Raw genomic sequence first — 13,676 nt, 5'->3', positions numbered from 1 at the left:
CTTGTTGGATCCGATCACCCACGAGGGTGGGCTCTGTTATTTAGCCAATAAAAACCTATAGTTATTTTCTTAACTCGTCGCTTTTCATTGGATGAATTGATAGGTATATCAGGTTTCTCCTCTTCCCCGCCCTCGGATTCCCCTCTTCCCCGCCCTCGGATTCCCCTCTTCCCCGCCCTCGGATTCCCCTCTTCCCCGCCCTCGGTTTCCCCTCTTCTGGCCCTCGGTTTCCCCTCTTCCCCGCCCTCGATTTCTCCTCTTCCTCGCCCTCGGATTCCCCTCTTCCCCGCCCTCGGATTCCCCTCTTCCCCGCCCTCGGATTCTCCTCTTCCTCGCCCTCGGTTTCCCCTCTTCTGGCCCTCGGTTTCCCCTCTTCCCCGCCCTCGGATTCTCCTCTTCCGGCCCTCGGATTCTCCTCTTCCGGCCCTCGGTTTCCCCTCTTCTGGCCCTCGGTTTCCCCTCTTCCCCGCCCTCGGATTCTCCTCTTCCCCGCCCTCGGATTCCCCTCTTCCGGCCCTCGGTTTCTCCTCTTCCTCGCCCTCGGTTTCTCCTCTTCCTCGCCCTCGGTTTCTCCTCTTCCTCGCCCTCGGTTTCTCCTCTTCCTCGCCCTCGGTTTCTCCTCTTCCTCGCCCTCGGTTTCTCCTCTTCCTCGCCCTCGGTTTCCCCTCTTCCTCGCCCTCGGTTTCTCCTCTTCCTCGCCTTCGGTTTCTCCTCTTCCGACCCTCGGTTTCTCCTCTTCCGGCCCTCGGTTTCTCCTCTTCCGGCCCTCGGTTTCCCCTCTTCCCCGCCCTCAATTTCTCCTCTTCCCTGCCCTCGGTTTCTCCTCTTCCCCGCCCTCAGTTTCCCCTCTTCCCCGCCCTCGGTTTCTCATCTTCCCCACTCGGTTTCCCCTCTTCCCCGCCCTCGGTTTCCCCTCTTCCCCGCCCTCGGTTTCCCCTCTTCCCCGCCCTCGGTTTCTCCTCTTCCCTGCCCTCGGTTTCCCCTCTTCCCCGCCCTCGGTTTCCCCTTCTTCCCCGCCCTCAGTTTCTCCTCTTCCCCGCCCTCGGTTTCTCCTCTTCCTCGCCCTCAGTTTCCCCTCTCCTGGCCCTCAGTTTCCCCTCTTCCCCGCCCTCGGTTTCTCCTCTTCCCCGCCTTCAGTTTCCCCTCTCCCGACCCTCAGTTTCTCCTCTTCCCCGCCCTCAGTTTCCCCTCTCCCGGCCCTCAGTTTCTCCTCTTCCCCGCCCTCAGTTTCCCCTCTCCCGGCCCTCGGTTTCCCCTCTTCCCCGCCCTCGGCTTCTGCTCTACCATTTGCAGATGTCAGGTAATCAAATGTAAAGTGATCGGATGTCATGTGTTCAGAACATCACATGATCAAACCTCCAGGAATGCCTCCAACCAGAGCTGGCAACTCCAACCGGAGAACTTCCCTGCCCTTTTTCGAACAGAGCCATGGGATCTTTTACGTCCTCCTGAAAGGGCAGACGGGGTGATTCAAAGATTAATAATTGGAAGCTTATTGCAGGAATGCGCTCTCCCTCACACTGAGATCTAAATAAAAAGTGCTGAGAAAACAACTTTTTGTAAAAAAAAATCTACATTATTAAAACAACATGTATAATTGCATTTGAATATAGTGGTAGCTGGAACATCTGGAGGGGAAGAGAATGGGCCACAGACCTTTATTCCGTGGGAATTCACATTATCTTTACTGTTCAAACAAGGGATAATCAACAACAGTTATCATAGCGGGTAATATTTTCCATATTGCCAGAGTTTTGTGATATGAGGCATTTCTCCGCTGGCTGGTAGCCTACTCAGTGATGTTAGAAGACGTGTGTATTCCCCCTGCCCCTATGAATGATCAGGATGTTCCATTGATGAAAATCTTCATATTTCATCCTTTCCTCTCTACGTTATCTTCCTATTCATCCACTCAAGGTAATTATTGGGTCAAACAGTATCTCAACCATGTCCCGCTCTCCAGAATTATTCCAAAAACCCACCTCTAGGTTTCGTGCTCCGACTGCGTGCATGTAAACTAGTATCTCTCCCGGGAACAGCGAGTTCCACATCTTTGTTCAATTTTGCAAGGAGGCCCTTTGTAACTAAAACTTGCCTGTGGCATTTGTTGGTGTTTCACATGAACGTAAAGTGAGTCCTCTTCACCGGTGAGATTTCTACATTGATCCAGTGGCCTCCATTGTATAAAATTAACTATTTATTAGTTATCAAAAGTTCAGAATTTTTTGAATTTCACACCAATGCTCCTTTATCCTTCTTGGACGTACTTTAACAAAACCCGAGCTCTTTTACTAACTTTGTCCACCAGTTTCAAAAGGGAGCTCAGCCCCTTGCTTTGCCAGTATTCTTGGTCTTCGTACAATGAATGTAAGAGCATTTCAGGCAAACACTGTGAGGAAATGGCCTTCAGAGTTCTGGGAGGTAACCTAAAGTCAACCAAAGAACATTGCATGCCTTTTAAAATGTATATAGATGTACAAAAGCTATTACAACTACAACAACTTCCCTTTATAGAACACCTTTAACATAGTAAAAGGTCCCAAGGCACTTCACAGGAGCATTATCAAACAAAAAACTGACACTGAGCCAAAGAAGGAGACTTTAGGACAGGTGACCAAACCACTTGGTCAAAGAGGTAGGTTTTAAGCCGAGTCTTAAAGGAGGAAAGAGAGGCAAAGAGGTTTGGGGAAGGAATTCCAGGGTTTAGGGCTTAGACAGCTGAAGGCACGGCCACCAATGGTGGAACGAAGGAAGTGGGGGATGCACAAAAGGCCAGAGTTGGAGGAGCGCTGAATTCTTGGAGGGTTATAGAACTGGAGGAGGTGGAGAGATAGGGAGGGGTGAGGTCATGGAGGAAACTGAACGTAAGGATGAGAATTTTAAAATCAATGCTATTAATTAAAACTATTAATGGAAACAAATACAGCTAACTTTTGAAAATCAAATTCAGCCATATATTTTTCAACTTATCTCCATAAAGCGTCCAATACCAGCAACCAATAAAGCCTTGTAGATATAAAAATCTGAGCATGACAAAGTAGGACAATAAAAATCTTGTAACTTTAAATTCCCTCCAATGAATATAATATCGAGCCTGTGTTATTAAATATTCTGCCAGATATGGAGACCCTCATATCTATTTTAGTTGGGTTCCCAAACTATCGGGGCGATTCTAATTATTTGATGTTATAATAACCTGGATTTATACGTGAGGGGGAAGAGGAAAAGCTCAGCCCTGCTCAACCATTTTGCTCTCTATGTCAAATGTTATCCCCAATATTGTGCGGTTTCCAATTTAGCCCTTCTAATTACAACACAGGTAAGTGGAATTCAGGCTGAGCGTACAGGGTAAGATTTCCAATTCTCGCGAGACCAGAGTGGTGAAAAGCTCCACAATCTTCTCTAGCTCCTTTTTTGAGAGGGTTTGATGATACAACCCTCATACAGAATCCTCTATATGAAGATCACATTTCAAAACCAGCATCATTGTAACAACAACAATTGTTTTAATTGATTTTAATCGCTCCACCATTGGCCTTCAGCTGCCAAAGCCCTAAGCTCAGGAATTCTCTCCCTAAACCTCTCCGCCTCTCTTTCCTCCTTTAGGACGCTCCTTATAACCTACTTCTTTGACCAAGCTTTTGGTCATCTGCCCTAACATCTCCTATGTGGCTTGATGTAAAATTTTGTTTTAGAACGCTCCTGTGAAGCGCCTTGGGAAGTTTTAGTACGTTAAAGATGCTATATAAATACAAGTTGTTGTTGTAAAACTGGATTCAGACACCATTTCAGTCAAGCTGAGCTTAGACCCTTAGTACAGCAACACTTTTTAAACTGTTGTAAAAACAGAAAATGTTGGAAACAATCAGCAGGTCAGGCAGCATCTGTGGGGGGAGGTAGTTAGGGTTACTGGTTCATGTCCATGACCGTTCAGAACCAGATTTCTCGTGAAAGATTATCAACCTGAAACATTAAACCTACCTTCCTCGCCGCACAGAGGCTGCCTGACCTGCTGATTGTTTCCAACCTTTTCTGTTTTTCTTTCAGATTTCCAACATCTGCAGTATTGTGCTTTTTACTGTTAAACTGTTGTTCATTACTACCAGCTCTCCTCCATCACAACCAGATCTGGAGAACGAGATAATAAACTATGTATATGAATTACATCATACGTGTAAACTTTTCACCACAGTTTTATTTATTTAATTTTTTCCAGCTGTCTTAAGAACAACTCATGCTATACAACACCTGGACAGAGACGGCAGGCAAAGTGCTCCTGGAACTCCTGGAACAGTGCTGCCTTTTAGGTAGACACAAGGGGGGTTGCTCTTGACTGTGTGCGATAGTGTAAAACAGGTGATAGTGAATCGACAGCCCATTTTACATCTCTCCCCATTGACCTCAATGGAAATAAAAATCGGGACTGCCGGTTCGCTATCATCCATTTTACACTATCGCACAAAGTCAGGATCTACCCCTTGGAGTGGAGTGGGATTGGCTCAGAGTTCCTTTCAGCCAGGGCTCTTCAACACCAACCCTCAATGAACTGGTGAAATATGGAATTGCCATGCAGGAAGTGGCAGGCATGAAATTTATCAATCTTTCCGTGGCAACAATGGACCGTGCCACGAAGTAAACACCGGCACGGGCTGTTTGGTCCAGGTAGCCTGTTTTCGTGTTGCAACTTCTGTGTATTACTTGCCATTTTAAATTTGCACAGGTACCATATAAACCATTTTGTGCACTTACCAATCCAAATCATTGAAAGTGACTGTACGTCTGTCCCTGGCCCTGCCAAAGCTAGTCAAAATGATCTCGACATCCTGAAAAAAACAAAAAGTTTCAAAAATAAATAAATGAATAGAACGCCTGTCAAAACCATACAAAAGTACCAAGACTTTTACTGAACATGAATGAGTCCAAAGCCCAAAGAGCACAACCACGGTATAATATAAAAGAAAAATAGAAATACTCAGCAGAGCAGGCAGCATCTGTGGAGAGAGAAACAGTTAATGGGCTTGATTTTAACTCAGCCTGGTTCCCGACCCCGAGCCATTTTAACCCAGGCATGTCTGATGGTCCCGAATCAGTCCCGCCTCCAACAGGCGGGACTGATCTTTAAGGCCCTTAATCAGCAATAATTGGCCTTTATAATCCCATTTTAACAGGCCCTTGCATTTTTAACCCTTTTCCCACGTAAAACACGCCTGGTGGGGATCACGCCTGTGAAACCTGGCATGAGCACTATTGGCTTGCTGACTATCAGCTGCAGGTCAACCATTAAAGAGAAGATTTGATCAGTCATCATTTGCAGGTGGCAGGACTTCGTTGTTTCAGGCCTGGGGCAACTTTTACCAGGCTTAACCACACCTGAGGAAGGTTGGAGCCTCACACACATCTCCAGTGTGACCTCCTGGGAAACCCCGCTCGCCACCTTCACTCAGCGCTTCCTCAACGGAGGCATATACCAGAAGCATGGAAGCCATTTATTTCCTTCCCTTCTGCGCATTAGATGAGCTCGAACACCAGCTGCAGCACCAGCAGAACCAGGAACAACAGCAGCAACAGGAGCGCCAGGCTGCTGCTCACCCACCTGAAGCTGCACAGGCCAGAAGGGGCCAGCGCTTGGAAGTGGCTTGAGAGCACCTTGCTACACATCAGGGGGCCATGGGGACCCATATCTGCACTGGCAGTCCTACTCAGAAGGACTTCCATGAAGGTCTGGTTTCTCTGTTCAATAGATGCCTAACGCTCCTCAAGAGATGTCATTCTATTATGAACACTCACCATGTTTTCCATACCCTGGCGACTTATCTCCTCCATGGAGGTTGCCATCCTTTCCATGGTGATGCGTTCATGCGCCAATGACTCCACAAAGGCTCTGCTCATGCTCGCTATGGACTCCTCCATTCGCTCCACACTCACATCGACCCTGGAGACAAAACCTGCCAGAGGCTCCTGCATCTGTTACTGGAGTTCCAGCCCTGCTGATCTTATGGATGGACCCAGAGGCAGAGGGTCGACATGCAGCTGAGCCGAGCTGGCAGAGTCCTGCACCCTCCGACTAGGACTCTCCACTGCTGTCCCTGTCTCCACAATCTGCTGATGCTCACTTGTGAGCTGTGATACACCAGGTGATAACACTACTCTATGTCCCGAAGGTCCCGAGTGTCTGCGCTGAATTCTGCTGACGCTGCGCCCTCAGAGGTTGCAGATTCCTCTGAGGAGTCTGGAAGCTCAGGCTCTTCCTCCTGGACAGTGGGGATGGGGGCTCTCGATGGTCCTGTGGAGGAGTAAAGGAAAGAGTTAGAGATGTGAGGTCAAGGTTACATGCACATTGCATATTGCAGATGATCATAGGTCCATCTGTTATAGCTTCAGAATCATTATCAGCGACTCATGCAATATCAATGAGAGAGATGGAAAACTATTCTGTCACCAGCTTGCTGTGATGCACCCGTCTGTCTGTCCCCCACTTGCACCTCATCCTCCAGTCCTGCGATCTCCAGGACCGCCTCTTCCCAGGGGGCGAGGTGGGCTGCTGATGGTGGCCCTCCTCCTGTCCTCGCTCGTTCTCTTTTGTTGTGAGCTCTCTTTTCCTGCAATGAGGGAGAAAATTGGAGTTTGAGTGAGAATGAAGGAGTGAATGTAGAGAATCCATAGCATAGATGCTTAGAAGGAGACAAAGATGGAGTGAGGTGGCAAGACCAAGGGCCCTCCCTGTGTGTTGTCAGTTGTTTTCATAGCATCAGAGTGATAGAGAGTGTGAGAGCTGCATAGTCGAATAGTTAGGTGAATGTGAGCATAGAGAGAGAGGGAATGGGTAAGGGTGCATGAATGTCAGTGTCAAGTGGGATGTGGAGGAAGAGATTGCTAAAGCTGAGTGCTGGTGAGGAGAGGCAATGGAGATCAGATTGAGAGTGATGGGAACTTCATACTCACTTTTCCAGTGTGCTGAAGGTCATGAAATCTCTTCCAGCACTGTATCCAGGTTCTGCAGGTAGCCGATAAGGAGTTGAACTCCTCTGCCACTTGCAGCCACGCAGCCTTTGTCTGCTGGGGAGGCATCTTCCTCCCTGATGAAGGGAAGAGCACCTCCTTGTGAGCTCTTGCTCCCTCCACTAAAGCCTGCAGGGCAACGTCATCAAAACGGGGTGCAGACCTTGGTCTTTCTCTTGCCATTCTGCTTCCAGCTCAGTGTATCAGCAAATGCCAAAAGGTTGGCAGCCTGCAGAAGAAGCAAGGCTTGTTGCAGACCCTAAATGCAGCAGCAATAATTACGTCATATTATGCGACTTTCTGACTGGAAATACTCATTTGCCAAGGGTTCCCACACGTTGGAAATCAATTGGCCAATTGAGTTAAAATTGCATCAATCTCACACATCCATTTAGATTCATGTGGGAAACACCAAATTCAGGGAACCCGACAATTCCCCGCACCTGATTTAAAATCGACCCCAATGTTGCAGGTCGATGACCAACATATATGTGGCCTTGGGAACACAGTAGTTGAATAATTCCCTTGTGTTAGGCCATTTTCAATATTCAGTAAGAGATTCCAGCTAGAAATGGGGCCATTATCTCTTTCAGATAGGTTTGCTCTCTAGAATTGCAGTGGAAACACGGAAAGGCGCTATGTGTAATGATCAGTAAGATGTCATTCTAGAATGGTACACTAGGTGGAGCTGTATGTTTAGTAGTGGGCTACCCATAAGGCAGTAGTCAAGATGGATGCCTGTACACTAGTCCACATGGCTAAATAAATGACTAGCTCAAGCTAGCTGTTCATAATGAAAACGTCTATTTATTTATGAACATAACATGGTACCAGAAGTGGTAATATCTGCTGAATATTGCGAAATGCGACATGGAGAATTTGAAGCCACCAGAGGGTTTGAAACTCATGGGGAATGTCGACTGCAATTGGTGGACTTTCAAACAACAATTCAAACTCTACATTGCCGCCATCGGGTTCGGTACGATGCCAGACGCAAGGAAAATAGCGTTGCTGCTCACGGTTGCAGGCCCACAGACGATAGAGGTATTTAATACATTTGTATTTGATCAAGAGGAGGACAGAGAAAAAATGGACGACGTGCTAAAGAAGTTTGATACACATTGTTCTCCCAAAAAGAACGAGACCTATGAGAGGTACATGTTCCGTTCACGGACACAGCAGCAAAATGAGACTTTTGATAGTGTTGTGACCAATCTGAAACTGAAAGCACAGACATGTAATTTCTCTTAACTGAAATCATCCATGATTCGTGACCAGATTGTGTTTGGTATTCATGATAAAAAGGTCAGGGAACGTTTGTTGAGAGAAACTGAACTAACATTGGAGGATGCTGTGAAAATATGCCATGCCAGTGAGCTAGCTCAACAGCACGCAAAGACTTTCAGTGAAATTAATAATAATGCAACTGTAGTGAATGACAGTGCTGCTGTCGGTGCTGTGTCCTACAAGGGGAAGAAACGTGGGCAGAACAGAAATGCAAAGCAATCGGAGGATGGAACTTTCAATTGTAAACGCTGTGGTTACCAGCACCAGTCCAGACAATGCCCAGCATTTGGGAAAATGTGCACAAAATGTATGGAAAGAATCACTTTGCCAAACAATGCTTTTCAAAAGTAAAAACAAAGAAAGGGCAACAAGTCAATGTGATTGAGGACATTGATTTAAGTGAGACATTTTTTGATGGAATGGTGTCATGTGACAATATAGAAAAGGATACAGAAAATGTGCAGCCCTCAGGAATGGACAATGCTGAACATAAAGTTAATGCAGTAAAAGAGGACAAATGGATGATGCCACTGCAGGTAAATGGAGCATTAGTTACATTGAAACTAGACACTGGGGCAAAAGCAAACTTAATCAGTATGAGTGACATTAACAATATGAAAGAAAAGCCCAAAATACAGAAAAAGTCAGTACTGCTGAAGAACTATAATGGACAGAAAATAGATAGCTTAGGTGTATGCACACTTAAAGTGACAGTCAAAGACAAAGTGCATCATCTCATGTTTTCTGTTGTGGCTGAAGGATTTGATTCACTACTAGGTGACAAAGCTTGTGAGGACTTAGAACTGGTCAAGAGAGTCTACCGTATAAACTGTGCCATAAGCAGACCAGATGACTCAGTGGATTCTGTAGTGAGTAATTTCCAGGATGTGTTCAAAGGATTTGGAGTTCTACCATTCACTTACAAGATCCAGCTAAAGGAGGATGCTCAGCCAGTGGTACATGCTCCATGAAGAGTTCCAGCACCTCTGCGTGACCGGCTCAAGAAAGAACTGGACAGAATGACCATACTAGGAGTCATCAGGAAAGTCAAAGAGCCAATAGACTAGGTTAACTCCATGGTATGTGTAAAGAAAAAGAACAATGATCTAAGAGTATGCATGGATCCAAAGGACTTAAATGCAAACATAAAACGTGAACACTACCAGATTCCCAAGCGAGAAGAAATCACCAGTGAAATGTCAGGTGCCAGATACTTCACAAAGCTCGATGCCTCACAAGGATTTTGGCAACTAAAACTGGATGAAGAGAGCACCAAATACTGTACCTTCAACACACCATTTGGCAGGTATTGTTTCCTCAGAATGCCTTTCGGGATAATATCTGCATCTGAAATCTTTCATAGAGCAATGGAAAACATAATTGAAGGTCTGGAAGGAGTTCGGGTCTATGTTGATGACATCATCATCTGGGGCTACACACTGAAAGAACACAATGAGAGACTGACTAAAGTGCTACAGAGCATACACTGGAATGGACTGAAGCTCAGCAAAGCCAAGTGTCACTTTCCGAGGAGATAATCTCTAAGGGATAGAGCCAGATATGGAAAAAATAAACGCCATACTCAACATGCCCCGACCCACTGACAAAAAAGGAGTGCTACGCATCATGGGGATGATAAACTTCATTGGAAAGTTCATTTCTAACTTGTCAGCCAAGACAGCCAGTCTGCGAGACCTGCTACATAAAACAAATGAGTTCGCATGGACAGAAAGACATGAACAAGAGTGGATGAACCTCAAAACAGTGCTGACAACCACACCTGTACTCACCTTCTTTGACCCAACAAAGAGAATCAAAGTGTCAATGGATGCATCAAAAGATGGCCTAGGGGCGGTCTTGCTACAAGCAGAGGGTGAAGATTGGAAGCCTGTTGCCTATGCCTCCAGGTCTATGACTGACTCTGAGTGTCGATACGCCCAGATTGAAAAGGAATGTCTAGGCTTGGTAGTTGGACTCGAAAAGTTCCATGGCTACATATATGGACTTCCCACCTTCACAGTTGAGACAGACCACTGCCCACTGGTTGCCATCATAAAAAAAATCTGAATGAGATGTCTCCAAGGATTCAACGACTCATGATGAAGCTGCAAAGATATGACTTTGAACTGATCTACACACCAGGCAAACACATAGTGTTAGCAGATGCACTATCCCGAGCACCCACAATGAGTCATGTGAGCTCTACTGAGGAAGACGTGGATGTTCATGTGAGTATGGTCACTGCTGCGCTGCCCATGTCAGACACAAAATCAAAGCAAATAGCAGAAGAAACAGTAAAAGATACAGTGTTACAAACAGTAATAGAGAACATTCATCATGGTTGGCCAAAAGGTTCCTGTCCAAAGTACTATCACATCAGGTCAGAGTTAAGTGTCGCAAGTGGACTATTACTAAAACAGAACAGAATAGTCATTCCACAGGCTCTACGTCAAGACATGTTCAAAAGGATTCATGAGGGACACCTCGGAATTGAAAAATGCAAAAGGAGAGCAAGAGACACTGTTTATTGGCCTGGCATAAATAAGGACATTGAGAACATGATAGGCATATGTGAGACATGTCAGAAACACCAAAACAAACAAGCAAAGGAACCAATGATAGTAGCTGACTTACCAACAGCACCATGGCAAAAGGTTGGTATGGACCTCTTTCATTTGAATGGTAAAGACTATCTAATAGTGATTGATTACTATTCTAACTATCCTGAGATGGCGCTGCTCTCAAGCACATCAGCAAGCAGTGTCATAATGCATGTTAAATCCATCTTCGCCAGACATGGAATTCCCAGGATTGCCGTTAGCGACAATGGTCCGTGCTTCAACTGTAAGGAGCGGCAACAGTTTGCAGCACATTATGACTTTCAACACATCACATCCAGTCCTCTGTATGCTCATTCGAATGGTAAGGCAGAGAAAGGTGTTCAAGTTCTCAAACAGCTACTGAAGAAAGCAACAGAAAGCAAGTCTGATCCTTATCTCGCCCTGCTGAGCTACCGAGCCTCCCCTTTAGACTGTGGTTCTTTACCTGCTGAACTCCTAATGGGTCGCAAGTTGCGCACCACGCTACCCTGCTGTGCAAAAGAAAAGCAGAGTAAGGAACTGAGACAGAGACGTCAACTGTTAAAGCTGAAACAGAAATCACATTATGACAAGTCATCCAAAATTCTGAAACCATTGACAAGGGATGATGTTGTCAGGATTGAGGATCCAGATGCATGGAACAGGAAAGCTACAGTTCTTGAGGAAGTAGGACCAAGGTCATACACTGTTAGAACTGAGGAAGGACAGATTCTCAGGAGGAACCGCCGTTCCCTCCTCAAAACACAAGAAACTATCCAAGAGCAAATCGATGACAATGCCGCAACTGAATCTTGTCACTCACCACCAGAACAATCTAACACAAACACACATACAGGCTCTCATGAAAACACATCAGACTTACCTGTGCTGAGAAGATCCACACGTGAAGTAAAAAAGCCTGATAGACTTAACCTTTGAGTACAAAGAAAACTATAATAAAAGAATGAAAAGCTTAGAGTTCATAAAGTAAAGCTTTGAAAATGTGTTGACTGTTGTGAAGATGTTTATGTCGTTATGATTGATTGATATTGATTGATATTGATTTTGTTTAACCTCTAAGGAAGGGGGATGTAATGATCAGTAACATGTCATTCTAGAATGGTACACTAGGTGGAGCTGTATGTTTAGTAGTGGGCTACCCATAAGATGCCTGTACACTAGTCCACATGGCTGAATAAATGACTAGCTCAAGCTAACTGTTCATAATGAAAACGTCTATTTATTTATGAACATAACACTATGGTCACCATCCATGATCCCAGAGCTGTTCTACAGGTGGAAACAATGCTCCGGTTTTGCTATTCCAGGAAATAGATAGAGTATCACGACCGTGTTCTTTGTTAAACTGGTCTGTGGGGCTCATTGCTAGCGATTTGGCTCGATACCACTTTGCCGAGAACAGACCAGTTCCCAAAATGCAGTTGTAATGAGATATAGTCCTCCTAAGGATACAAACTGGCTTCAGGACATTACAGCTAACAGTGACCCAGCAGGGAGTAGAAAGCAGTTTATCACCAACCATTGGGATTAAGGCCAACACTTTTGTTGTCAACATTTTTTAAAATTCTGCAAAGTCATTAAATTGTTACTTCTTAAAAAAAAAGTCACGGTCGAGGACACTGTTCACAGGCATGGAAACTCACACTGCAAGGCTTCAAAGCTCGAAAGGCTATAATGCATAAAAATATACGGTGTGGTTTTTTTTTTACGTAAGCTCTGGCATAGTCACATGCTAAAATGTGTTTACCTCCAAAATATCCCATAGTCTCAATGTTGTCCCTCACAACCTCTACACTGCTTGCCTGCAGCTAGGATTTGAGAGTTGCGGGCTTTCTTCAAGAGAATCATCAGTGCTGCATCATATCAGCTGACAGGATCTGTCTGGAACTGACTGACAATTCAAGATTGCATTGTGAGAACATGATTAATGTCTGCACCAGTCTGAACAACGCAGAGGTTATCCATTCAACGTACTGAACTAAAAGTGGAGGTCTTCATCCACACGGTGAATCAAATGATGTTTTAAGTAAATATCTTTAACTACTTCACTGCTTAAGATTAAGAAAGATGGCTCCAGAGTAGCCTAAGATTCCCTCTGTTTGATCACTACCTGCATTGACCGTGTGTATTGTGGAATTTTAGGGGCATGAGAGTCACATGTACTTCCCCCTCTCTCCTTCTCTGCCCCAGAACCAGGTCCATAGATCAATCCTCAGTCCTTTCCTGCAGTGTCAACCTGCAGTGTGGGATGATTACACAAATTGTTCAAATTAAAGGCTCTTGACTGAGAAAGGGTGCGATCGAGCGGCTGGAGCAAAGGCCGCACATGACCTATATTTTAGCAACAAGGCAGAGATATTTTCCTCTCCTATTAGTTATTCTCCTTGGGATAATGCCACAGCAACACCAAAAATTAGAGATATACATCCGAGTAAATTGGCCATGTTTAGGATAAAGATATCCCCCTTTTGAAATTGCCAAGCAAAGGACGACTGATGACTTTTGAATAATTTTCATAATCTAATTATGTTAGAGAGCTAGGCTTGCTTACCTAACTATGCACCATTGTACGGTGAGTATTTCCATCACTGATCTAGCACCCTTTACATTACGTACCATTGTCCAATTTCTTTCACTGCACTGAGAACTACTATAAGAAATGGAGACTAGCCCTAGTTCCATACGATGTGATTTGGGAGCAGGTTTCTGCTTGGCCAGGGAATGGTGTGTGTGGCAGACCTGAAGCACAGAAGAAAAGAAAATACTTAAGCAGCAATAACAAAAACTACT

The 13,676-nt window shown here is 45.2% G+C and overlaps 1 protein-coding gene across 1 annotated transcript in view; it reads right to left on the bottom strand.

Annotated features, from left to right (window-relative positions):
• Positions 1–1,505: 1,505 nt before the first annotated feature.
• LOC147116338 (Golgi-associated kinase 1A-like) overlaps positions 1,506–13,676 on the bottom strand; it is a 35,877-nt gene continuing 23,706 nt past the window's right edge. The window contains exons 2-3 of the mRNA XM_085989506.1: positions 4,750–4,823; positions 1,506–2,426 (exon numbers count right to left, since the gene is read on the bottom strand). Of these exons, the coding sequence (XP_085845632.1) occupies positions 2,249–2,426; positions 4,750–4,823 (252 nt within the window). The 3' untranslated portion in view covers positions 1,506–2,248. The remainder of the gene's footprint in view (positions 2,427–4,749; positions 4,824–13,676) is intronic.

Source organism: Somniosus microcephalus, chromosome 6 (genome assembly GCF_052327205.1).
Source record: "Somniosus microcephalus isolate GS21.2 chromosome 6, FLI_Smic_1.0, whole genome shotgun sequence".
Taxonomy (NCBI): domain Eukaryota; kingdom Metazoa; phylum Chordata; class Chondrichthyes; order Squaliformes; family Somniosidae; genus Somniosus; species Somniosus microcephalus.
The sequence above is the reverse complement of the archived record's forward strand: the minus strand, read 5'-3'. Positions and strand labels throughout refer to the sequence as shown.